General features: G+C 40.9%; 1 protein-coding gene across 1 annotated transcript in view; it reads right to left on the reverse strand.

Annotated features, from left to right (window-relative positions):
- Positions 1-3,449: 3,449 nt before the first annotated feature.
- Positions 3,450-25,065, reverse strand: part of CPLANE1 (ciliogenesis and planar polarity effector complex subunit 1) — a gene marked incomplete at its 5' end in the record, with an annotated part of 123,074 nt that continues 101,458 nt past the window's right edge. Inside the window, 2 exons of the mRNA XM_082650872.1 lie at positions 3,450-3,832; positions 4,359-4,531. Of these exons, the coding sequence (XP_082506998.1) occupies positions 3,659-3,832; positions 4,359-4,531 (347 nt within the window). The 3' untranslated portion in view covers positions 3,450-3,658. The remainder of the gene's footprint in view (positions 3,833-4,358; positions 4,532-25,065) is intronic.

Below are 25,065 nucleotides of genomic sequence, written 5' to 3' on the forward strand. Positions count from 1 at the left end.
AATTGAAATTTTTCCCTTTGAAAGTATTTTCACCATAATCTAGCCTGTGTTGTTGCTGTTAAGAGGGCTGCTACCATATTGATGATTATTCCTTTGTTTATGACTTGTGCTTTTCCGCTCTAGAAACTTAGGATATTTTCTCTATTTCTCATATTGTAATATTTCACTATGGTGTTTCTTAGTGGATCTCTTTGTGAAATTCATTCTACAGGGCATGTTATAGACTTTTGATCTGTGTTCTTAGCTATGGAGAATTTTCTTTGATAATTTCTTCCCCTTGGTTTCTTCTCTCTATAATTTTTTTTAAATTAATTAATTTATTTAATTTACTGGCTGTGTTGGGTCTTCGTTGCTGTGTGCAGGCTTTCTCTAGTTGCAGCGGGCAGGAGCTACTCTTCATTGTGGTGCATGGGCTTCTCATTGCGGTGGTTTCTCTTGTTGTGGAGCATGGGCTCTAGGTGGATGGGCTTCAGTAGTTGTGGCACATGGACTCAGTAGTTGTGGCTCGCAGGCTCTAGAGCGTAGACTCAGTAGTTGTGGTGCATGTGCTTAGCTGCTCCGCAGCATGTGGGATCTTCCCGGACCAGGGATCGAACCCATGTCCCCTGAATTGGCAGACGGATTCTTAACCACTGCACCACCAGGGAAGCCCCTCTCTATAATTTCTGTTAGTCAGATATTATTCTTCCTGGACTGATCTCCTCAGTTACGTTTTTTGCTTTTTTTTTTTTTTTTTTGTCTTTTGAGTCTATCTTTGAGAGTTTTTCGACTTTATCTTCTAACTCTGCTATTAAAATTTTTATTTCAGCTATATTTTAAATTTCAAAGAGTTTCTTCTTGTTCTCTGATTGCTCCTTTCATACAGTAACTTGTTTTATTTTATGAATGCAACATCTCATATTTATCTATCTGTCAGATTAAAAAGTAACATTCTCGCCATTGGAGGCCTGAGCTCAAGCCACAGCCAGTGCTTCACGTGTTCAGAGTTAAGGAGGCTGATAAATCACATTCCTCAGTCCTTGGAATTCTGATTGGAATTATAAACTGAAGTCAGATACAGATAAAACTAACAGCTTTATTGTCAGCAGAGCCAGGGGAGAGTACATATTGTAGCCTGGACTTGCAGTCCAGTTTGCTGTCATTTGCCCCAAATCTAGACACCCATCCATCTGCTGGGGGAGTGCTCTGCAAAGCAAACATTTAATCATCTACTTAGCTTCCTGAAGTAGCTGCCCCTTACTCGTCAAACGCCAGAAGTAGGGACTTGGTGAATGCATGTATACTCGTTTTTAAAATGGGAATCAATTGATGTTGAACTCTTGCCACTCACCAATAAGAAATATGTCTTCTTTATTAACGGAAATGTGAGAATAGGGCTTCCTCTGTCGTTGCCTGAGCCTTCCAATTTGTTAGCTTTAAAAAACCACTTGTTCTGTTTCTTGCATGACCTTTTTGTTGTTGTTTTGCTCATTTAATTTTGACTCTCCCTTTCATGAAAAGGGCTTTCTCTTTGTGTCAAGTGATGCCTAACTGTCCATTCAGGTTTTTGAGCAAGGTACTAGAAAGCTTATTGAAGCTCTTTATTGAAGCTCTGAAGGGTTAGAGGTGGATTTCATCTGGTGAGCTCCACTCTAGAGCAGTGGTTGGCAAACTTTCTCTAAAGAGTCAGAAAATAAGTATTTTAGGCTTTGCAAGTCACATGGTCTATGTAGCAACTATGCAACTCTGCCACTGACAAGCAAAAGCAGCGTAGATATCATGTGAATGGATGGGCAGGTTGTCTTTCAGTAAAACTTTATTTACAAGAACAGAAAGCAGGCCAGATTTGCTGATCTCTGCTCTAAAGTAATCAGGTGGGAAGTTGGACTCCTGCCTCGGGCATAGCTACTGGGAGCTCTTTGCACAAGGGATACAGAGATGAGTTGCAACTGTTCTAAGACTTACACCGTGATTGTCTCACTGGGTCCCTTTCTGTGCTTGTCAGCTCTGAGTCTTAAATTCACTGTTCATCACTATCCTCCTCTGCACAAATTCTATTATGGCCTCCTCACCCTCTTACACCTCCTGTGACTTCTCTCCTCCAGTGATATCTCCTCTCCAGTTCTCTTCGTTTGTGTTGATTTATACATTTAAAAATTCTTTTATTATCCTTTCACTTAGGTCTTAGAAGGAATAAAATTAATTTATCAGTAGGAGCTGAACTAGGAAAGGAAGGCTGCAGTTGGTGTTTCTAAGCCAGGCCCACGGATATAATTTCTTGGCAGCTTTGTGTCTGAGCTTCCTTTGCTAACAGATTCCAAACTCAGCCAGAATTAAGAACAGGACACTCAGATGTGGCTTTAGTTGTTTAGATATACATGATACTAAATGCTGTATATTTTCTAATAAAAATGTGAGCAAAATAATATTGTTTTGAGAAATTGGGGAATCCTTTTGATAACTGGAGGTATTCCCAAGCATGGTAAGTGCTTGAAATCTAGATATGGAAACTGCTTCTTTTAACCCTTGTTTGTTTGGAAGGTATGCAGTCTAGACCCTTCCTTGTAAGGATGTTTCTTTCCTGTGTCAGGCATGCTACAAAACTGTCATACTGCAGTTTTTTGAAGACTAAGAGAACATATTCAAGCTAGAGGCTGGAGGCTGGCTAGGACCATCAGTCTTCTGCTGACATGCTCTACCCTCCTTCAGTCCTTATTTTCAGGTTTGCTGTACGGATGTAAAATTGACTGAGACCAAGAAAAGACTTCCACTTGCAGCTATGACAAAGTAACTGGCACGTGACCAGTCTGCATGCCTTAACCATAAAATTGGACAAAAAATGTGAGGCAACTGCTTTTAGACACTGGACAGCAGCGTGCAGTGCGAGACAGTGATCCCCGAGGGAAGGGAAGCTCATGAGGTAAGTCTCATAAATGCTTGGCTCTCTGCTTTAAGGGTATTATCCCAACTCCAGCATAACGAGCTATGTCCAAGCAGACCACAGTGGCCCCACTGAGCTGACAAGGCAGAGGTCAAAGTGCAGGGTAGTAGCAGTGGCCAGACTCTGCAAGGCACCCAAAGTATCCAACTCTTTCTTCCTCCAAGGCTTTTCACGATACAGGGCAGAGGACAGAAGACCTGGCCCATATGGAACATGTTTTATTTAGAAGTTCAGGATTAGTGGAAGGTGGCTGGTTCCTTTTCACCCCACAGCCAAGTCCTACACAATTTTAGGATATCTTTTAAAATGGAGTTCATTATTGAGCGTCTCTGGTGAGAGTGTGATTTTCTTCACCTCAATGAAAGCATTTTTTTTTCCTATCAGGTTTACCCAGCTAAGGTTGCTTCTTAAAACTCAGGGGGTAAAGGATGAGGCAAGACAGAAGGTTTTTATTGAAAGAAGCTTAAATATTATACAAGCTTGGCTTGAAAGGTACTGTTTATTTCATCATTTAAAAAATTATACCACATCTATAGTTAACCCCTTTCCCTCGAAGGCAAACTTATTGAGAAATGTTTATTTTTCCTCTTAAAATGTCTAATCCAGGTAATAATATGCCTGCAGGTGGTAAATTCACATTGCTTCTTTCATTGCTTCTCTCCCTTAAACCCACAGATCTTTCAGAACTACAACACTGAGTTGCTGGCCTTTGCGTGGAAGCAGAGTGACATTCAGGTCTTACAGGTCCAGGGCCCGGTGGACAGACGGGCTCTTGTCCTCCACACCGGCCACCATATCTTCGACGGCATCCCAGTCAAGCTTGCTGAGGATGCTGCCCGTGCTCTCAGACAAGCTGTCCGTGCCACCCACCCCAAAAGGAGGCTCTGGCTTTTCTTCAGTTGGTGATGAGTCCTATCAAATTGAGAAAGACAGTAAGTTGTGGTCCTAGCCGGAGAAAAAATAAATGGAACATGAACTAAATTTTCCAAAGATTCTAGAGCTGCTCATCCACCGAACACTGAAGGAAACATGAAGGGAACCAGGGCTGCGGTTGCCCAGCACATCTAGATTGGCAGTGGGCTGAATGAGCATCACCCAACACAAGATGCTGGCGCCAGGTCTGAAGAGTGGACAGAATAGATTTTTATGTCTATAGTACAATGATCTGTTCTTACATTTTTGTTGTTGTGTCTTGTTTTCTGAGTCTTTTTTTTTTTTTTTTTAGATTAAAAAGAAAATACACAGTCAAGGAAAATTCTGCATGATAAATGCTGGAGTACTAAGCCACAAGTGTAGATGCTTTGAATCGCTACTTCAAACTGACCTAATAATCTTTCAGTATGTCTACATCCCACTAAATAAATAAATAAACAACAACAAAAAAACCTAAAGAACCCAAGGAACCACTAGGCAAACTGGAACCTGGAACAACGTGTACCTGTAGAAGGGAACTGTGACTCTCATACAGAATCGCACGGATGTCTGAAGGTACCATCCAGGGGCTCACCACAGTCTCCTCTCTCTCATACTCTAAACATACCTCCTTGGTTTGAGGGGCAAGACCAGCACTTGTGTGATTTTCTGTACACCGCAGACAGGGAGCATTAGACCCTTTCAAGGGAAAAGAACAATGCATACATTAGGACTGATTCATTTATAAGTTTGTTACTTACAATGACTTTTATAATCAAACCCAAGGCAGTCACACCTTACCTAATATTTAAATCACAAGGTCTGGATATGGTTGGCTTTAGGGTTCCAGCAATTCCTATTCTATGTGAGAGAAGGAAATTGAATTCTGGCCACCTCTTTTGTTTTGTTTTCCTTTTTATTTTATATTGGAGTACAGTTGATTAAAAATGTTGTGTTAGTTTCAGGTGTACAGCAAAGTGATTTAGTTATACATATACATGTATCTATTCTTTTTCAAGTTCTTTTCCCATTTAGGTTATTACAGAATATTCAGCAGAGTTCCCTGTGCTATAGTAATAGTAGGTCCTTGTTGGTTATCTATTTTAAATATAGCAAGCATGTATATGTCAATCCCAAACTCCCAATCTATCCCTCCCCCCCACCCTTCTCCCCTGATAACCATAAGTTCGTTCTCTAAGTCCGTGAGTCTGTTTATTTTGTAAGTAAGTTCATTTGTATCATTGTTTTTAGATTCCACATATAAGCGCTATCATATGATATTTGTCTTTCTCTGTCTGATGTACTTTGCTCAGTATGATAATCTCCAGGTCCATCTATGTTGCTGCAAATGGCATTATTTCATTCTTTTTTTTTTTTTTTTTTTTGCGGTACGTGGGCCTCTCACTGTTGTGGCCTCTCCTGTTGCGGAGCACAGGCTCCAGACGTGCAGGCCCAGCGGCCATGGCTCACGGGCCTAGCCGCTCCGCGGCATGTGGGATCTTCCTAGACCGGGGCACGAACCTGTGTCCCCTGCATCGGCAGGCGGACTCTCAACCACTGCGCCACCAGGGAGGCCCTATTTCATTCTTTTTAATCGCTAATATTCCATTGTATATATGTACCACTTCTTCTTTATCCATTCTTCTGTTGATGGACATTTAGGTTGCTTCCATGTCTTGGCTATTGTAAACAGCACTGCAATGAACACTGTGGTACACGTATCCTTTTGAACCGTGGTTTTCTCCAGATATATGCCCAGGAGTGGGATTGCTGGATCATATCGTAGCTCTAGTTTTAGATTTTTTAGTAACCTCCATACCATTCTCCATAGTGGATATACGAATTTACATTCCCACCAACATTCCTTTTCTCCACACCCTCTCCAGCATTTATTGTTTGTAGACTTTTTGACAATGGCCATTTTCACTGGTGTGAGATGATAGCTCATTGTAGTTTTGATTTGCAATTTTCTAATAATTAGCAATGTTGAGCATCTTTTCATGTGCCTCTTGGCCATCTGTATATCTTCTTTGGAGGAATGTCTATTTAGGTCTTCTGCCCACATTTTGATTGGGTTTTTTTTTTTGATATCGAGGAGCTGCATGAGCTATTTGGAAATTTTGGAGATTAATCCCTTGTTGGTCACATTGTTTGCAAAAATTTTCTCCCATTCCATGGGTTGTCTTTTTGTTTTGTTTATGGTTTCTTTTGCTGTGCAAGTTTTTGAGTTTAATGAGGTCCCATTGGTTTATTTTTGTTTTTATTTCCATTACTCTAGGAGACGGATCAAAAAGATATTACTGTGATTTACCTCAAAGAGTGTTCTGCCTGTGTTTTCCTCTAAGAGTTTTATAGTATCTAGTCTTAATTTATGTCTTTAATCCATTTTGAGTTTATTTTTGTGTATGGTGTTAGGGAGTGTCCTAATTTCATTTTTTTACATGTAGCTGTCCAGTTGTCCCAGCATCATTTATTGAAGAGATTGTCTTTTCTTCACTGTATAGTCTTGCCTCCGATGTCATAGATTAATTGACCATAGGTGTGTGGGTTTATCTCTGGATTTTCTATACTGTTCCATTGATCTGTATTTCTGATTTTGTGCCTGTACCACACTGTTTTGATTACTGTAGCTTTGTCATTTAGTCTGAAGTCAGGGAGCCTGATTACTCCAACTCTGTTTTGCTTTCTCAAGATTTCTTTGGCTATTTGGGGTCATTTTTGTGTTTCCATACAAATTGTAAAATTTTCTGTTCTAGTTCTGTGAAAAATGCCATTGGTAATTTGATAGGGATTGCATTGAATCTGTAGATTGTCTTGTGTAGTACTGTCATTTGGACAATATTGATTCTTCCAATCCAAGAACATGGTATATCTTTCCATCTATTTGCATCACCTTTGCTTTCATCAGCATCTTATAGTTTTCATAGTACAGATCTTTTTGCCTCCACAGGTAGGTTTATTCCTAGGTATTTTATTCTTTTTGATGCGATGGTAAATGGGATTGTTTCCTTGATTTCTCTTTCTGATTTTTCATTGCTAGTGTATACGAATGCCAGAGATTTCTGTGCATTAATTTTGTATCCTACAACTTTACCAAATTCATTGATGAGCTCTAGTAGTTTCCTGGTAGCATCTTTAGGATTTTGTATGTATAGTATCATGTCATCTGCGAACAGTGACAGTTTTATTTCTTCTTTTCCAATTTGCATTCCTTTTCCTTTTCTTCTCTGATTGCTAGAACTTCCAAAACTATGTTGAATAAAAGTGGTGAGAGTGGACATCCTTGTCTTGTTCCTGATCTCAGAGGGAATGCTTTCAGCTTTTCACAATTTTGTGTGATGTTAGCTGTGGGTCTGTCATATATGGCCTTTATTATGTTGAGGTATGTTCCCTCAATGCCCACTTTCTGGAGAGTTGTTATCATAAATGGGTGTTGAATTTTGTCAAAACCTATTTTTTTTTTTTTTTTTTTTTTTTTTTTTTTTTGCGGTACGGGGGCCTCTCACTGTTGTGGCCTCTCCCCTTGCAGAGCACAGGCTCCGGATGCACAGGCTCAGCAGCCATGGCTCACGGGCCCAGCTGCTCCGTGGCATGTGGGATCTTCCCGGACCGGGGCACGAACCCACGTCCCCTGCATCGGCAGGCGGACTCTCAACCACTGCGCCACCAGGGAAGCCCTATCAAAAGCTTTTTCTGCATCTATTGAGATGATCATATAGTTTTTATTCTTCAATTTGTTGATATAGTATAGCACACTGATTTGCAGATACTGAAAATCCTTGCATCTTTCGAAAAAAATCCTACTTGACCATGGTGTATGATCCTTTTAATGTACTGTTGGATTTGAGGTTTTTCGTTTGTTTTTTGTTTTATTTGGCTGCATTGGGTCTTAGTTGCGGCAGGTGGAATCTTCACTGCAGCATGCGCGATCTTTGTGGTGTGCGGGCTCTTCATTGTGGTGTGCAGGCTTCTCTCTAGTTGTGGTGCATGGGCTCCAGAGAGTGCTGGCTCAGTAGCTGTGGTGCACAGGCTCACTAGTTGCAGTGTATGGGCCCAGAACGTACAGGCTCAGAAGTTGCAGGGGGTGGGCTCTCTAGTTGTGGTGCGCGGGCTCTAGAGTGCAAGGACTTGGTAGTGGTGGCACAGGGCTCACTAGTGGCATGTGGGCTCTAGAGCACACGGGCTCAGTAGTCGCCATGACTTGCCCTGTGGCATGTGGGATCTTAGTTCCCTGACCAGAGATTGAACCTGCGTCCCCTGCACTGGAAGGCGGATTCTTAACCACCGGATCACCAGGGAAGTCCCTGGATTTCGTTTGCTAGTATTCTGTTCAGGATTTGTGCATCTATATTCATCAGTGATATTGGCCTGTAATTTTCGTTCTGTGTGTGAGTGGTATCTTTGTCTAGTTTTGGTATCATGTGACACTGGCCTCATAGAATCAGTCTGGGAGTATTCCTTCATCTACAACTTTTTGGAATAGTTTCAGAAAGATAGGTGTTAACTCTTCTCTGATTGTTTGATAGAATTCACCTGTGAAGCCATTTGGTCCTGGACTTTTGTGTGCTGGAAGTTTTTTAATTGCTGTTTCAATTTCAGTGCTTGTATTTGGTTTTCATATTTCCATTTCTTTCTGGTTCAGTTTTGGGAGATTGTACCTTTCTAAGAATTTGTCCATTTTTTCCAGGTTGTGCATTTTATTGGCATAGAATTGCTTGTAGTAGTCCCTCTGTATTTCTGTGGTGTCTGCTGTAACTTTTTTCATTTCTAATTTTATTGATTTGAGCCCTTTTTCTTGATGAGTCTGTCTGGCTAAAGATTTATCAATTTTGTTTATCTTCTCAAGAACAAGCTTTGGTTTCATTGATCTTTGCTATTGTTTTCTTTGTTTCTATTTATTTCTGCTCTGATTTTTATGATTTCTTTCCTTCTACTAACTTTGGGTTTTGTTTGTTCTTCTTTCTCTAGTTGCTTTAGGTGTAAGGTTAGGTTGTTTACTTGACATTTTTCTTGTTCCTGAGGTAAGATTGCATTGCTATAAACTTCCCTCTCAGAACTGTGTCCCATAGGTTTTGGATCATGATGCTTTCACTGTCTTTTGTCTCCAGGTATTTTTTGATTTCCTCTTTGATTTCTTCAGTGATCCATGTTGTTTACTATTATATTGTTTAGCTTCCACATGTTTGTGTTTTTTACAGTTTTTTCGTAGTTGATTCTAATCTCATAGCATTGGGGTCAGAAAAGATGGTTGACATGATTTCAGTTTTCTTAAATTTACCAAGGCTCGCTTTGTGGCCCAGCATGTGACCAATCCTAGAGAATGTTCCACGTGCACTTAAGAATGTGTATTCTGCTGCTTTTGGATGGAATGCTCTACAAATATCATCAATTACATCCATCTGGTCTAATGTGTCATTTAAGCCTCTGTTTCCCTACTAATTTTAGGTCTGGATGATCTGTCCACTGATGAAAGTGGGGTGTTAAAAGTCCCACACTATTATTGTGTTACTGTTGATTTCTCTTTTTATGGCTGTTAGCATTTGCCTTATATACTGAGGTGCTTCTATGTTGGGTGCATATAAGATCGTTATATCTTCTTCCTGGATTGATCCCTTGATCATTATGTAGTGTCCTTCTTTGTCTCTTGAAACAGTCTTTATTTTAAAGTCAATTTTGTCTTATATGAGTATTGCTACTCCAGCTTTCTTTTGATTTCCATTTGCCTGTAATACTTTCCATCCCCTCACTTTCAGTCTGTATGTGTCCCTAGATCTGAAGTGCATGTCTTGTAGACAGCACATGTATAGGTCTTGTTTTTGTATCTATTCAGCCAGTCTATATCTTTTGGTTGGAGCATTTAATCCATTTATGTTTAAGGTAATTATTGATATGTTCTTGTTGCCATTTTGTTAATTGTTTTGGATTTGTTTTTGTAGGTCTTTTTTCTTCGCTTACTCTTTTGTTCTCTTTTGATTTGACTACCTTTCATGTTGTGTTTGGATTCCTTTTTTCTTTTTTGTATATCTATTGTAGATTTTTGGTTTGCGATTACCAAGAGGTTTTGATACAGCAGTCTACATAAACAGGATAGTTTTAACTTGCTGATCACTTAATTTCAAATTCATTTCCAATATCCTCCATTTGTACTCTCCTCACGATTGCTGCTTTTGATATCATACTTGTGTGTGGATGACTTCCTACCTTTACTGTATGTTTGCCTTTACTGGTTAGCATTTCTATTCATAATTTTCTTGTTTCTATTTGTGGCCTTTTCTTTTCCACCTAGAGAAGTTCCTTTAGCATTCGTTGCAAAGCTGGTCTGGTAGCGCTGAATTCTCTTAGCTTTTGCTTGTCTGTAAAGCTTTTGATTTCTCCATCGAATCTGAATGAGAGCCTTGCTAGGTAGAGTGTTCTTGGTTGAAGGTTCTTCCTGTTCATCACTTCCCTTCTGGCCTGCATACTTTCTGCTGAGGAATCAGCTTACAACCTTTTGGGAATTCCCTTGTATGTTATTTGTTGCTTTTCCCTTGTTGCTTTTAATATTTTTTCTTTGTCTTTAATTTTTGTCAATTTGATTACTATGTGTCTTAGCATGTTCCTACTTGAGTTTATCCTGCCTGGGACTCTCTGGGCTTCCTTAGACTTCTATGACTGTCTCTCTTCCCATGTTAGGGAAGTTTTCAGCTATTATCTCTTCAAATATTTTCTCAGGTCCTTTCTCTCCCTCTCCTCCTTCTGGGACCCCTATAATGCGAATGTTGGTGCATTTAATGTTGTCCCAAAGGTCTCTTAGGCTCTCATCATTTGTTTACATTCTTTTTTCTTTCTTCTATTCTGCAGCAGTGATTTCCACCATTCTGTCTTCCGGCTCACCTGTCCATTCTTCTGTCTCAGTTATTTTGCTACTGATTCCTTCCAGTGTATTTTTCATTTCAGTTATTGTATTGTTCATCTCTGTTTCTTCTTTAACTATTGTAGGTCTTTGTTAAACATTTCTTGTAACTTCTCTATCTGTGCCTCCATTCTTTTTCGAAGAACTTGGATAATCTTTTCTGTTATTACTCTGAATTCTTTTTCATGTAGATTGCTCGTCTCCACTTCACTTAGTTGTTCTTCTGGGGTTTTATTTTGTTCCTTCATTTGGGACATATTCCTCTGCTGTCTCATTTTGTCTAACTTTCTGCGATGTGGTTTCCGTTCTGCAGGCTGCAGGGTGGTAGTTCTTGCTTCTGCTGTCTGCCCCCTGGTGGGTGATGCTAAGAGGCTTGTGCAGGCTTCCTGGTGGGAGGGACTGGTTCCTGACCACTGGTGGGTGGAGCTGGGTCTTGTCCCTCTGGTGGGCAGGGCCGTATCAAGGGGTGTGTTTCGTGGGTAGCCATGTGCTCAGGAAGACTTTAAGCAGCTGTCTGTCTGCTAATGGGTGGGGTGGGGATGTGTCCATCCCTGTTGACTGTTTGGCCCGAGGCGTCCCAGCACTGGAGCCTACAGATTGTTGGGTGGGGCAAGGTCTTGGAGACAAAATGGCAGCCTCCCGGAGTGCTCACACCAAAGAGTACTCCCCAGAACCACCGTGTCTTGTCACCGCACTAAGCCACAGCTGCCCCACCACCACCTCTGCAGGAGACACTCCAATACGAGCAGGTAGGTTTGGCCCAGGCTCTTACGAGGTCACTGCTTTTTTCCCTGGGTCCTGGTGCGCACAAGGCCTTGTGTGTACCCTCCAATAGAGGAGTTTCTGTTTCTCCCAGTCTTGTGGAATTCCGGCAATCAAACTCCACTAGCCTTCAAAGCCAGATTCTCTGGGGGCTCCTACTCCAGTTGCCAGACCCCCAGGCTGGGGAGCCTGACGTGGGGCTCAGAACTTTCACTGTTGTGGGAGAGCTTCTGTAGTATAATTATTTTCCATTTTGTGGGTCACCCAAATTTTGTGGGATTTGATTTTATTGCAATTGTGCCCCTCCTACTGTCTCACTGTGGCTTCTTTGGATGTAGGATATTCTTTATGGTAGGTTCCAGTGGGTTTTTTTTTTTTTTTTTTTTTGTCTATGGTCATTCAGCAGTTGTTATTTTGATGCTTTCCTAAGAACAGGTGAGCTCACGTTCTTCTCTGCCATCTTGACTCCATCTCCTCTGGCCACCGCTTTTGATTTTAAAAGTAATGGTAACCGAGATTGGTTCAAGATGGCGGAGTAGAAGGACGTGTGCTCATTCCCTCTTACAAGAGCACAGGAATCACAACTAACTGCTGAACAATCATCGACAGGAAGACACTGGAACTCACCAAAAAAGATACCCCATATCCAAAGACAAAGGAGAAGGCGCAATGTAGGAGAGGTGCAATCACAAACAACTTGTGGGTGGGCAACTCACAAACTGGAGAACAATTATACCACAGAAGTCCACCCACTGGAGTGAAGGTTCTGAGCCCCACGTCAGTCTTCCCAACCTGGGTGTCTGGCAACAGAAGAAGGAATTCCCAGAGAATCGACTTTTGAAGTCTAGCGGGATTTGATTCCAGGACTTCAACAGGACTGGGGGAAACAGACTCCACTCCCGGAGGGCATAAAGTAGTAGTGTGTGCACCAGGACCCAGGGGGAAGGAGCAGTGACCCCCTAGGAGACTGAATCAGACCTACCTGCTAGTGTTGGAGGGTCTCCTGCAGAGGCGGTGGACAGCTGTGGCTCACCGTGAGGACATGGACACTGGCAGCAGAAGTTCTGGGAAGTATTCCTTGGCATGAGCCCTCCTGGAGTCCGCCATTAGCCCCATTAAAGAGCCTGTAGGCTCCAGTGCTGGGTCACCTCAGGCCAGGCAACAGGGAGGGAACTCAGCCCCACCCATCAGCAGACAAGCGTATTAAAGTTTTACTGATCTCTGCCCAACAGATCAACACCCAGCTCTACCCACCACCAGTCCCTCCCATCAGGAAGCTTCCACAAGCCTCTTAGACAGCCTCATCCACCAGAGGACGGAGAACAGAAGCAAAAAGAACTACGACCCCACAGCCTGTGGAATGAAAACCACATTCACAGAAAGTTAGACAAAATGAAAAGGCAGAGGACTATGTACCAGATGAAGGAACAAGATAAAACACCACCAGAAAAAGAACTAAATGAAGTGGAGATAGGCCACCTTCCAGAAAAAGAATTCAGAATAATGATAGTGAAGATTATCCAGGACCTCGGACAAAGAATGGAGGCAAAGATCGAGAAGATGCAAGAAATGTTTAACAAAGACCTAGAAGAATTGAAGAACAAACACCTAGAAGAACTAAAGAACAAACAAACAGAGATGAACAATACAATAACTGAAATGAAAATATACTAGAAGGAATCAATAGCAGAATAACTGACGCAGAAGAATGGATAAGTGACCTGGAAGACAGAATGGTGGAATTGACGGTGGTGGAACAGAAAAAAGAATGAAAAGAGATAAAGACAGCCTAAGAGACCTGTGGGACAACATTAAACTCACCAACATTCACATTATAGGGGTCCCAGAAGGAGAAGAGAGAGAGAAAGGACCAGAGAAAATATTTGAAGAGATTATAGTCAAGAAGTTCCCTAACATGGGAAAGGAAATATCCACTCAAGTCCAGGAACTGCAGAGAGTCCCAGGCAGGATAAACCAAAGGAGAAACACGCCAAGACACACAGTAATCAAATTGACAATAGTTAGAGACAAAGAAAAATTATTAAAAGCAACAAGGGAAAAATGACAAATAACATACAAGGGTACTCCCGTAAGGTTAACAGATGATTTCTCAGCAGAAACTCTACAAGCCAGAAGGGAGTGGCACGATATATTTAAAGTGATGAAAGGGAAGAACCTACAACCAAGATTACCCAGCAAGGATCTCATTCAGATTTGAGGGAGAAATCAAAAGCTTTACAGACAAGCAAAAGCTAAGAGAATTCAGCACCACCAAAACAGCTCTACAGCAAATGCTAAAGGAACTTCTCTAAGTGGGAAACACAAGAAAAGGACCTACAAAAACCAAACCCAAAACAATTAAGAAAATGGTATTAGGAACAAACATATCAATAATTACCTTAAAGGTGAATGGATTAAATGCTCCAACCAGAAGACACAGGCTCATTGAATAGATACAAAAACAAGACCCATATACATGCTGTCTACAAGAGACCCACTTCAGACCTAGGGACACATACAGACTGAAAGTGAGGGGATGGAAAAAGATATTCCATGTAAATGGAAATCAAAAGAAAGCTGGAGTAGCAATACTCATATCAGATAAAATAGACTTTAAAATAAAGAATGGTACAAGAGACAAGATAATGGTCAAGGGATCAATCCAGGAAGAAGATATACAATTATAAATATATGTGCACCCAACACAGGAGCACCTCAATACATAAGGCAAATGCTAACAGCTATAAATGAGGGAATTGACAGTAACAGTAATAGTGGGGCACTTTAACAGCTCACTTACACCAATGGACAGATCATCCAGATAGGAAATTAATAAGGAAACACAAGCTTTAAACGCCACAATAGACCAGACAGATTTAATTGATACTTACAGGACATTCCATCCGAAAACAGATTACACTTTCGTTTTTTTATTTTTTATAAATTTATTTATTTATTTATTTTAAATTTTTGGCTGTGTTGGGTCTTCGTTGCTGCACGCAGCCTTTGTCTAGTTTCAGAGAGCGGGGGCTGCTCCTCGTTGAGGTGCACAGACTTCTCACTGCAGTGTCTTCTCTTTGTTGCAGAGCACAGCTTCTAGGCACACGGGCTTCAGTAGGTGTGAAACATGGGCTTCAGCAGTTGAGGCTTGTGGGCTCAGTAGTTGTGGTGCACAGGCTTGGTTGCTGTGCGGCATGTGGGATCTTCCTGGACCAGGGATCGAACCGTGTCCCCTGCATTGGCAGGCGGATTCTTAACCACTGTGCCACCAGGGAAGTCCCTACACTTTCTTCTCCAGTGCACATGGAACATTCTACAGGATCAACCACATCTTGGGTCACAAATCAAGCCTTGGTAAATTTAAGAAAACTGAAATCATATCAAGCATCTTTTCCAACCACAATGCTACGAGATTAGAAATAAATTACAGGAGGAAAACATAAAAAAAAACAACACATGGAGGCTAAACAACACATTACTAAATAACCCAGAGATCAGTGAAGCAATCAAAGAGGAAATCAAAAAATACCTAGCGACAAATGACAACGAAAACACGACCATCCAAAACATATGGGATGCAGCAAAAGCAAAGTTCTAAGAAGGAATTTTATAGCAATACAATCCTATCTCAAGAAATAAGAAAAAATCTCAAGTAAACAATCTAACCTTACACCTAAAGGAACTAGAAAAAGAAGAACAAACAAAACCCAAAGTTAGTGGAAGGAGAGAAATCATAGATCAGGAGCAGAAATGAAATAGAAACAAAGAAAACAATAGCAAAGATCAATAAAACTAAAAGCTGGTTCTTTGAGAAGATAAACAAAATTGATAAACCTTTAGTCAGACTCACCAAGGAAAAGAGGGAAAGGACTCAAATCAATAAAATTAGAAATGAAAAAGGAGAAGTTACAACAGACACTGCAGAAATACAAAGCATTCTAAGAGACTACTACAAGCAACTCTATGCCAATAAAATGGACAACCTGGAAGAAATGGACAAATTCTTATAAAGGTATAATCTTACAAGACTGAACAAGGAAGAAATAGAAAATATGAACAGACCATTCACAAGTAATGAAATTGAAACTGTGATTAAAAATCTTCCAACAAAAAAAGTCCAGGACCAGATGGCTTCACAGGTGAATTCTATCAAACATTTAGGCAAGAGCTAACACCCATCTTTCTCAAACTCTTCCAAAAAATTGCAGAGGAAGGAACATTCCCAAACTCGTTCTATGGAGCTACCATCACCCTGATACCAAACCAGACAAACATATCACAAAAAAAGAAAATTACTGACCAATATCACTGCAGAATATAGATACACAAATCCTCAACAAAGTACTAGCAAACAATTCAACAGCACATCAAAAGGATCATACACCATAATCAGGTGGGATTTATCCCAGGGATGCAAGGATTCTTCAAATCAATCAATGTGATACACCATATTAACAAATTAAAGAATAAAAAGCATATGATCATCTCAATAGATGCAGAAAAACTTTTGACAAAATGCAACACCCTTTTATGGTAAAAACTCTCCAGAAAGTGGGCATAGAGGGAACCTACCTCAACATAATAAAGGCCATATGACAAACCCACAGCAAATATCATTCTCAATGGTGAAAAACAAAGCATTTCCTCTAAGATCAGGAAGAAGACAAGGATGTCCACTCTCATCACTCTTATTCAACAGTTTTGGAAGTCCTAGCCATGGCAATCAGAGAAGAAAAAGAAATAAAGGGAATAAAAAATTGGAAAAGAAGAAGTAAAACTGTCACTGTTTGCAGATGACATGATACTATACATAGATAATCCTAAAGATGCCACCAGAAAACTACTAGAGCTAATCAATGAATTTGGTAAAGTTGCAGGATACAAAATTAATGCACAGAAATCTCTTGCATTCCTATACACTAAAAATGAAAGATCAGAAAGAGAAATCAAGGAAACAACCCCATTCACCACTGCAACAAAAAGAATAAAATACCTAGGAATAAACCTACCTAAGGAGGTCAAAGACCTGTACTCAGAAAACTATAAGACACTGATGAAAGAAATCAAAGATGACACAAACAGGGCTTCCCTGGTGGCACAGTGGTTGAGGGTCCGCCTGCCGATGCAGGGGACACGGGTTCGTGCCCCAGTCCGGGAGGATCCCACGTGCCGCAAAGCGGCTGGGCCTGTGAGCCATGGCCGCTGAGCCTGCACGTCCGGAGCCTGTGCTCTGCAACGGGAGAGGCCACAACAGTGAGTGGCCCGCGTACCACAAAAAAAAAAAAAAAAAAAAAAAAAAAAAAGATGACACAAACAGATGCAGAGATATACCATGTTCTTGGATTGGAAGAATCGATATTGTGAAAATGACTACACTACCTAAAGCAATCTACAGATTCAATGCAATCCCTATCAAATTACCACTGGCATTTTTTACAGAACTAGAACAAAAAAATCTTAAAATTTGTATGGAGACACAAAAGACCCCGAATAGCCAAAGCAATCTTGAGGGAAGAAAACGGAGCTGGAAGAATGAGACTCCTTGACTTCAGACTCTACTACAAAACTACAGTAATCAAGACACTATGGTACTGGCACAAAAACAGAAATACAGATCAATGGAACAGGATAGAAAGCCCAGAGATAAACCCACGCACCTATGGTCAACTAATCTATGACAAAGGAGGCAAGGGTATATATACAGTGGAGAAAAAACTGTCTCTTCAATAAGTGGTGCTGGGTAAACTGGGCAGCTACATGTAAAAGAATGAAATTAGAACACTCTCTAACACCATACACAAAAATAAACTCAAAATGGATTAAAGACCTAAATATAAGACGGGACACAATAAAGCTCTCAGAGGAAAACACAGGAAGAACACTCTTTGACATACATCACAGCAAGATCTTTTTTGACCCACATCCTAGAGTAATGGAAATAAAAACAAAAATAAACAAAAGGGACCTAATGAAACTTAAAAGCTATTGTATAGCAAAGGAAACTACAAACAAGACAAAAACACAAACCTCAGAATGGGAGAAAACATTTGCAAACAAATCAGCGGACAAAGGATTAATCTCCAAAATATATAAATAGCTCATGCAGCTCAATATTAAAAAAGCAAACAACCCAGTCAAAAATGGGCAGAAGACCTAAATAGACATTTCTCCAAAGAAGACATACAGATGGCCAGGAAGCACACAAAAAGCTGCTCAGCATCACTAATTATTAGAGAAATGCAAATCAAAACTACAGTGAGGTATCACCTCACACCAGTTAGAATGAGCATCATCAGAAAATCTACAAACAACATGTGCTGGAGAGGGTGTGGAGAAAAGGGAACCCTCTTGCACAGTTGGTGGGAATGTAAATTGATACAGCCACTATGGAGAAGAGTATGGAGGTTCCTTAAAAAACTAAATATAGAATTAACATATGACCCAGCAATCCCACTACTGGGCACATACCCAGAGAAAACCATAATTCAAAAAGACACATGCACCCCAATGTTCATTGCCGCGCTATTTACAATAGTCAGGATCATGGAAGCAACCTAAATACCCATCGTCAGATGAATAGATAAAGAAGATGTGGTACATATATACAATGGAATGTTACTCAGCCATAAAAAGAAACGAAATTCGGTCATTTGTAGAGACGTGGATGGACCAAGAGACTGTCATACAGAGGGAAGTAAGTCAGAAAGAGAAAAACAAATATCGTATATTAACACATATATGTGGAACCTTGAAAAATGGTACAGATGAACTGGTTTGCAAGGCAGAAATAGAGACACAGATGTAGAGAACAAACGTATGGACACCAAGGGGAGAAAGCAGGGGTGGGGTGGTGTGATGAATTGGGAGATTGGGATTGACATATATACACTAATATGTATAAAATAGATAACTAATAAAAAACAAACAAAAAAAAAGCAAACAAAAAAAGCAACAGTAACCTCTAGGACAAGAGAGTCCAGGGAGGAGAGGCCACAGGAAAAAAAAAAATGGAACTCTGGAGAAGTTCCAAGTTAAAAGCTGGATGAACTCAGAGAGCTGGGCCTTCCTTGCCTCTCTTATGGAAAGTCTTGTGGAAGCTTCACAGGAGTGATGTTCTTGGCATCGCCACTCACGCTTCACAGCTACAATTCACCTTTGGGCATAGGCATCAAGGTAAGTGCAGTACCCACACATTACGGCCCCCTTCCTCCTTCCTGAATATCAGTATTTGCTGAAAAGAAACATTCATCCCAGCTCGCGCGCACAGGCAGCTTAGCGCATCGGCCCATCGACAGCGCTTCTCTGCACGAGGCCTGGAGGAGCTGGCCCCACCTAACACACTTCATGTTCCAAAGCCAGTATTACAGCACATTCTACCCCTACTGGGTGACCTGAAGAAACACCCAAGATGGTTGTATATGTGGGGTATACGATGGGAAGTAAACTCAGCTCCCAACAAGCAGGGCTGTGGCTCCTTGAAGAGGGGAAGAAGAGCTAACAGAGTGCTAAGGTTTGGGCCACCTGGTCTTTCATCTCTCTACCAACCTCGTGCTAAGGATACCTCCAAGAAATAAGCACCCCCCCGGCCCCCAAATAACAGCAGTACACATTTTGGCATTTACTATGGGCTATGCACGCTACCTACATTCAGTCCGCTGAATTACCAGAGAGCCCCAGGATCTGGTCATTGGTCTTCTTACACATCTACATCCTCCCTCGCTGACCTCATCTAGTTCCGTGGCTGGAAATACCTACATGCTGACAACTCTCAAACCTGTATCTCTAGCTTCATAGGGCAAACGGCCTTCTTGACACCTTGCCTTGGATGTGCAATAAACATCCCAATATTAACATGTCCAAAATCAAACTGTTAATTTCTGCCCTATTCCGGGGAAATGCTCTATATTCCAAATCGAATGACTTCCCCCCATTTTTATTATTATAACCCTAGTCCAAGGAATATCTCTGTGCTTGTCTGCTGCCTTCTGTTCTTCTTCTCCCACATGTTCTAAAATGTAAATTATATTATCTCCCTGCTTAATTCCCTCCAATGGAGTCCCACTGGATGCAGAGTAAAATCCAATCCAGGCAATCTATCAAGGTTGCCTCTGTAGCAGGGCTTTGAACTTGCTCTTCTCTCCGCCTGGAACTGTTCTTCCTTATTGTTACATGACAACCCCGTTTTCAACATTCAGCATCTTCACTCCAATGACACCTCCTAAAAGAGAACTTCAAGGTCTCCCATATCTTATTTTTGTGCTACCGTCTGCGTTGTTCCTGACGGACAGTGCCTGGTAAGTAGCAGGAGCTCAACAGACTGCTGCAGAATAAATACTCTTCATGAAAGTCCTGTGGGGAAACAGTTACTATCCCCATTTTGCAAATGAGGAAGGTGAGGCTTAGGGCGTTATGTAATGGCCCAGATGAGAGAGATGATCTATGCCCAGAACCTGAGCTAATATGTTAACTTTCTGTTCTTTTGGGGGAGGGAAGAATAGTACTTAGAGGGCTCTTTTGGATAATCTTCACATCTGTAAGTGAGAAACGGGTCTATTTATCTGGATCCCCAAGGCAGCAGCTTTCCAATAGCTTGCTTCCTGGATTACAGGGAGAAGGGTGGCAGTACAAGAGGGCTTAGGGATTCTTCTGATTAGCCCCAAGGGACTGAAACAGAAGTAAGGTTAACATCATCCTGTAGCACCTGTGGTCACCACTTCAGAATCCAATGTGAGGACTGTGCTCTAGTTGAAAAAGGGCTGACTTTTTTTCCTGCTATTTAAAGACACCACTGAGTATTTTGGGGTGTGATTGAAAGTTTCATATTAAAATAATTATTTCAGTAAATATTACTAAGGAACAATTTTTGAAAAACTGTGAAAGAAAAAATATCTATGAATGCACAATTGGAATGCACATGTGAACACACTGTGTTTAAAAAAAAAAAAACAGCTGGTAAAACAGAAAAGGTTGAGACTGAGGATAAAAAGAAGAGAAACCAACAGGTAGTTAAGCAGTATTGTGACTACAAGGGTAGGCTGTCCCTCCAGAGTAGATGGAAACAATGGAGGCGGGGTGCTGAAGTTGTTCTTTCAAGTCTTCCAGGTATGGTAAGAGATTAGCAAAGATTGTGACCATTAACTAATCCCACCCCTATCTCCGCTGTAATTAATTTGGTATCTAACCTTTGCTACTCTTGTTTTGTCAAATGAACATAATTACTGCCATCTAGAAAGAATGATAGATCATCACCAAGTCAGCTGATACTAAGGTTAATAAGCCTACATTTTAGGGTAAACTTTTACCTGTGGGGTATCTACAAACCTCGAGAGGCTATCACTGGCTTTCTCTCACCTTGCTTTACACAGGGATGGCTTTGTAATTTCCTTTGCTTCAGATCAAAGTGCACTTCTCTAGATTTATTTGGGATATCCAATTTTGAGATAAAAAAACAATATGAAAAAAATTCTGTGAAACGGAACATGTGCAAAGCTTCTCCAGGTGGGGTGTTCCTACCCCAACATGGCCAGGGAAAGCTTTCTAAGGTCAAAAGTAAGTGATATATCAAGAAGAAACCCCACAGTGGAAACTAGTGGGCAAGTGCACCAGCTTCCCCTAAAGTAGCATCTTTTTCTGTAGGAGCGTGAATGCCGCCTGTTTCTTTATTGCCAAATAACTCTATAGAGTCTTGCCTGAGGAGTCTGAAACTGAACAGTAACCCTGAGTCCATTAGCTCCATCTCCCCTAGAAGAAAACCCTGCTCCTCCTCTTGCCCAACCTGGGCCAATTATTAGGCCACAGTCTAGACAAACACCCAAGCTAGAAACCTGGAGTCATACTCTCAGGGGCTGGACACTGGACAACAAAGGAAATACTTCTCTTTGCCTTTCTATGGGCAAGGCCTCATGCTAGGTCGTAACTCACTTCAAGAACACAAAACCCTGAGTCTCTGGAGGCTTCATAATACAATACAAAGGTACATATAATTTCAGCTATTTTTAGGGGTAACATTGTATTTTAGGGCATTTTATCTGTTAAAATAAACATTGCTCCATATTTGCTTAGAAAAGAATAAAAAGCTATGGGGTATTCTAAATTAGAAAACATCATAACAAAAGATTAAAATGAGAAACTTTGAAAGAAAAAAACTAACCTGGGATTATAAAATTAAAAGCACAGGAAATGATGCTTCTAGGACTCAAATTAATCCCAGTAACTGGAGGCTTGGGTTTTAATGAAGATAGTGGGGGAAAGTATGGAAAGGACCAAGCAGACTTTCTAGAAGGTATAGCCATCGACATTAAAACTTGATAAATGAGTTAAATAGCAGATTAGACACAGCTGAAGAGAGATGTGATGTAAACTGAAAGAAGAATCTGCAAAGAAAGGAGACAGCAGTGGAGAGAGGCATAATAACAGGAACAGATTAATTCACATCTCTCATCATTTTTATGGTATATATGAATTAGTGTTTTCATCATTATTCCCATCAAATTTAGTTCTTTAATTCCACAGATACCTCACTGGATTAAATGAGATCATGCACATAAGATATTAATACAATGCTTGGCATCAAGTAAGTTCTCTATAACTGCTAGCTGTTCTTTCTATTGTTCTAAGGGGATTTGAGCAGGCCACTTGGCTTCTCTATACCTCAGCTTCCTCAGCTGTAAGATGGGGATAAGAGTTGCCTTGACTATCTACCAGGGTTGTTACAGACAGCTAATAGGAGGATGAATGTGAAACTGTTTTTTAAATTGTGGAGAGTAACAGCAGTTGAGGGGTGGGCTCAGGGAGATGTTGGGGACTGAGATAATGATGTATAATTTCCCTCTCTCTCCATCAGAGCAGAGCTAATTGGGCCAAACTTATGGGTCTGTGTGCTCCATGGCTATGTGATCACAGCACCTTCCTGAGTACTTGTTTTTATGTTCAGCACTGTGCTTATTAAGCCCATTACCACCACCTAGCCACACTCTTCATACTGAAATCCGTATTTGACATTTCTAAGAGTGATTTATGATTTAAAAATTTTTAGTATTAAGCTCAAGAACTTTCTAACCTTTATCCCATACCTTTTCGGACAGTAACTGGAGACTGCACAGCCTTTCTTACTGCCACTTTGGCTCCACCAGCTTTCCTCTGTATGGTTAAAGTAGCAGTTCCTATAAAGACAGGCAAACTTCTTTCGCCTTCCATATGCACCTTTCATGTTGTAAGTTCTTTGAGGACAGAAATCTTCTGCTTAGTAGGGGCCCAATAAATGGTGGTTGATTTGAACCAAGAAAGCAAAACAAAAGTGCAGATGAAGGAAGGGAAAGTCTACTTTGAGACTTGGTATCCTTATAGCACAACCACGGACCTTTCTCATATGGCAAATGTGCCCTGGCAACTGGAAAAGCCAGGTGTATAAGCCTATTTCCAGTAAATACCTAGACAAAATGCGAAGAGAATGATCAACTAAGGTTTCTTAAATTCCAGGATTAGTAGCAACTATTTACTGTTTGTTATGCAAAATGTTTTATGTTATGATCCACAACAGCTCTATGTGGTAGGATTTAAGAAACATCTGAGAGCACAAAGTGAGCGGCAGAGCTGGGCTATGAACCTAGGCCCGGATGATTTCAAAGGCTAGACCTATTATTTATGCTTATAATGCCTCTCAGATACTTATCATATAGTCCTTATATATTGTTTTCGACAGAATTAAACACAAAACAAGCAAAAAAAAAAAAAGAAAGAAAGAAAACTCTTAAATTTAACAGTTTGCGCACGGGGCTGAAGAAGTTAGCCAAAAACTGTATACTGCTTTATAGAAGACAGATAGTTGGGACTTCCCTCGTGGCACGGTGGTTAAGAATCCGCCTGCCAATGCAGGGGACATGGGTTCGAGCCCTGGTCCAGGAAGATCCCACATGCCACGGAGCAACTAAGCCCGTGCGCCACAACTACTGAGTCTGTGCTCTAGAGCCCGAGAGCCACAACTACTGAAGTCCGCGCGCCTAGAGCCTGCACTCTGCACCAAGAGAAGCCACCGCAATGAGGAGCCGGCGCACCACAACGAAGAGTAGCCCCTGTTCGCCGCAACTAGAGAAAGCCCGTGCACAGCGATGAAGACCCAACCAGCCAAAAATAAATAAATAATTTAATTTAATAAATAAATAAAAGACAGCAACATATAGTCAAACTCAAAGAATTTTCAGGAAAACTTCTTTTCCAGAAGAACTGCAGGGAATTTTTAAATCTTGATGGATCCTCACTTCCCACCTGTGCAACAACTAAACTTGCCCCAGCGGGCTCATGTTGTCTGTGTCACGGACTGGAAGAGCCCGGTTTCTCCCACTGCCGCTGAATGTTGTCAGGGGAATGGCTGGGTTCTGGATGTGGCAGAGGCAGTCAGGGAGGTCAGTGTGTTCACAGTCCCTCAAGTTGACTCTCCTACCTTTGCCTTGGAGGTCCAGGAAGCTGAGTGACAGGTCAGCTCAGATAATAGTTAGGCATATGGTGTTCTATGACACAGTATAAATACTACAATACCTGCCCATTAATATTCTTGAACAATAATTAGTTTATATATAGCTATTTTTAAGCAAAAAAGCTAAATAGCCTTTTTTTCCCATTTATCCAGTTATTCAATTATTTCATTTGTTCAATGTGAAGGGGTAACACAGATGTAGAAAGTGTTGCTACCCTCAAATCATTTAGTCTATCCCGGGACATAACCAAGTTTATAAGTAACTACAACATAAGACCTGTTGCAGTAGTGCCTCAAGAAGGGCAGAAACACATGACTGAGGGTTCAGAGGACAAAAAAAATAACTATATTAGTTACCAATGCTACTATTTGTCTCTAATATTCACAACTACCATGCAAGTTAAGTACCAGCCAGTTAAAAAATGAAAATATGGATGTTAAAATTCATTACACTGGGTTGGAAGAGCTAAAGAATTAAAATTAGGGATGTCTTCCAAGACACGGAGGGGAGGCATTTAAGGCATAAGGGAAATTTTCAAGGCAGGAATGGGAGCACACAGCACGTGTCTGGAAAACAAGCCTGCACGTGCTATGGGTCATCCGGATTATATGCGGAAAGGAGGCTAAGGAGGCAGAAGGGGAGGACACCTTAAAGGCCAGGGAGAGGGTTTGGACTTATCTGTGTGGGGTACTGGTCACTGAGGACTTCTGAGTCTCTGGGCAGCAGGAGCATCTCATCAAGCATAGCTCAGCAAGGCAGGTAAGGGGACCAAAGAGGGCCAAGGCCTCAGCCCAGCCAAGTGCAAGGTAACAATACAGGCCTGACATTGGACAGGTCCAAGAAAAAGACATATTTCCACATAATCCAATACTTTAAGAAACCGTGATTCAAGTTTAAAATCTTTTCCAGTTTTGGATATTTCTTTTCTTTAATTTTGGTAAATGTATCAGGTATAAAATAAAACTTAAAAATTATTTTAAATGGTTACTATTTTGAAATTCTAGTTTAAAAAAGAACAGTGTTTTCTTATTGTAATTCATCAATCAAAAGCAAGAGTTAACCAAACTATAAAGTTCCATCAAAAAAGACTGCAATATATGGACACT

The sequence above is a fragment of the Grampus griseus genome (assembly GCF_964374135.1).
Source record: "Grampus griseus genome assembly, chromosome: 3".
Taxonomy (NCBI): Eukaryota; Metazoa; Chordata; class Mammalia; order Artiodactyla; family Delphinidae; genus Grampus; species Grampus griseus.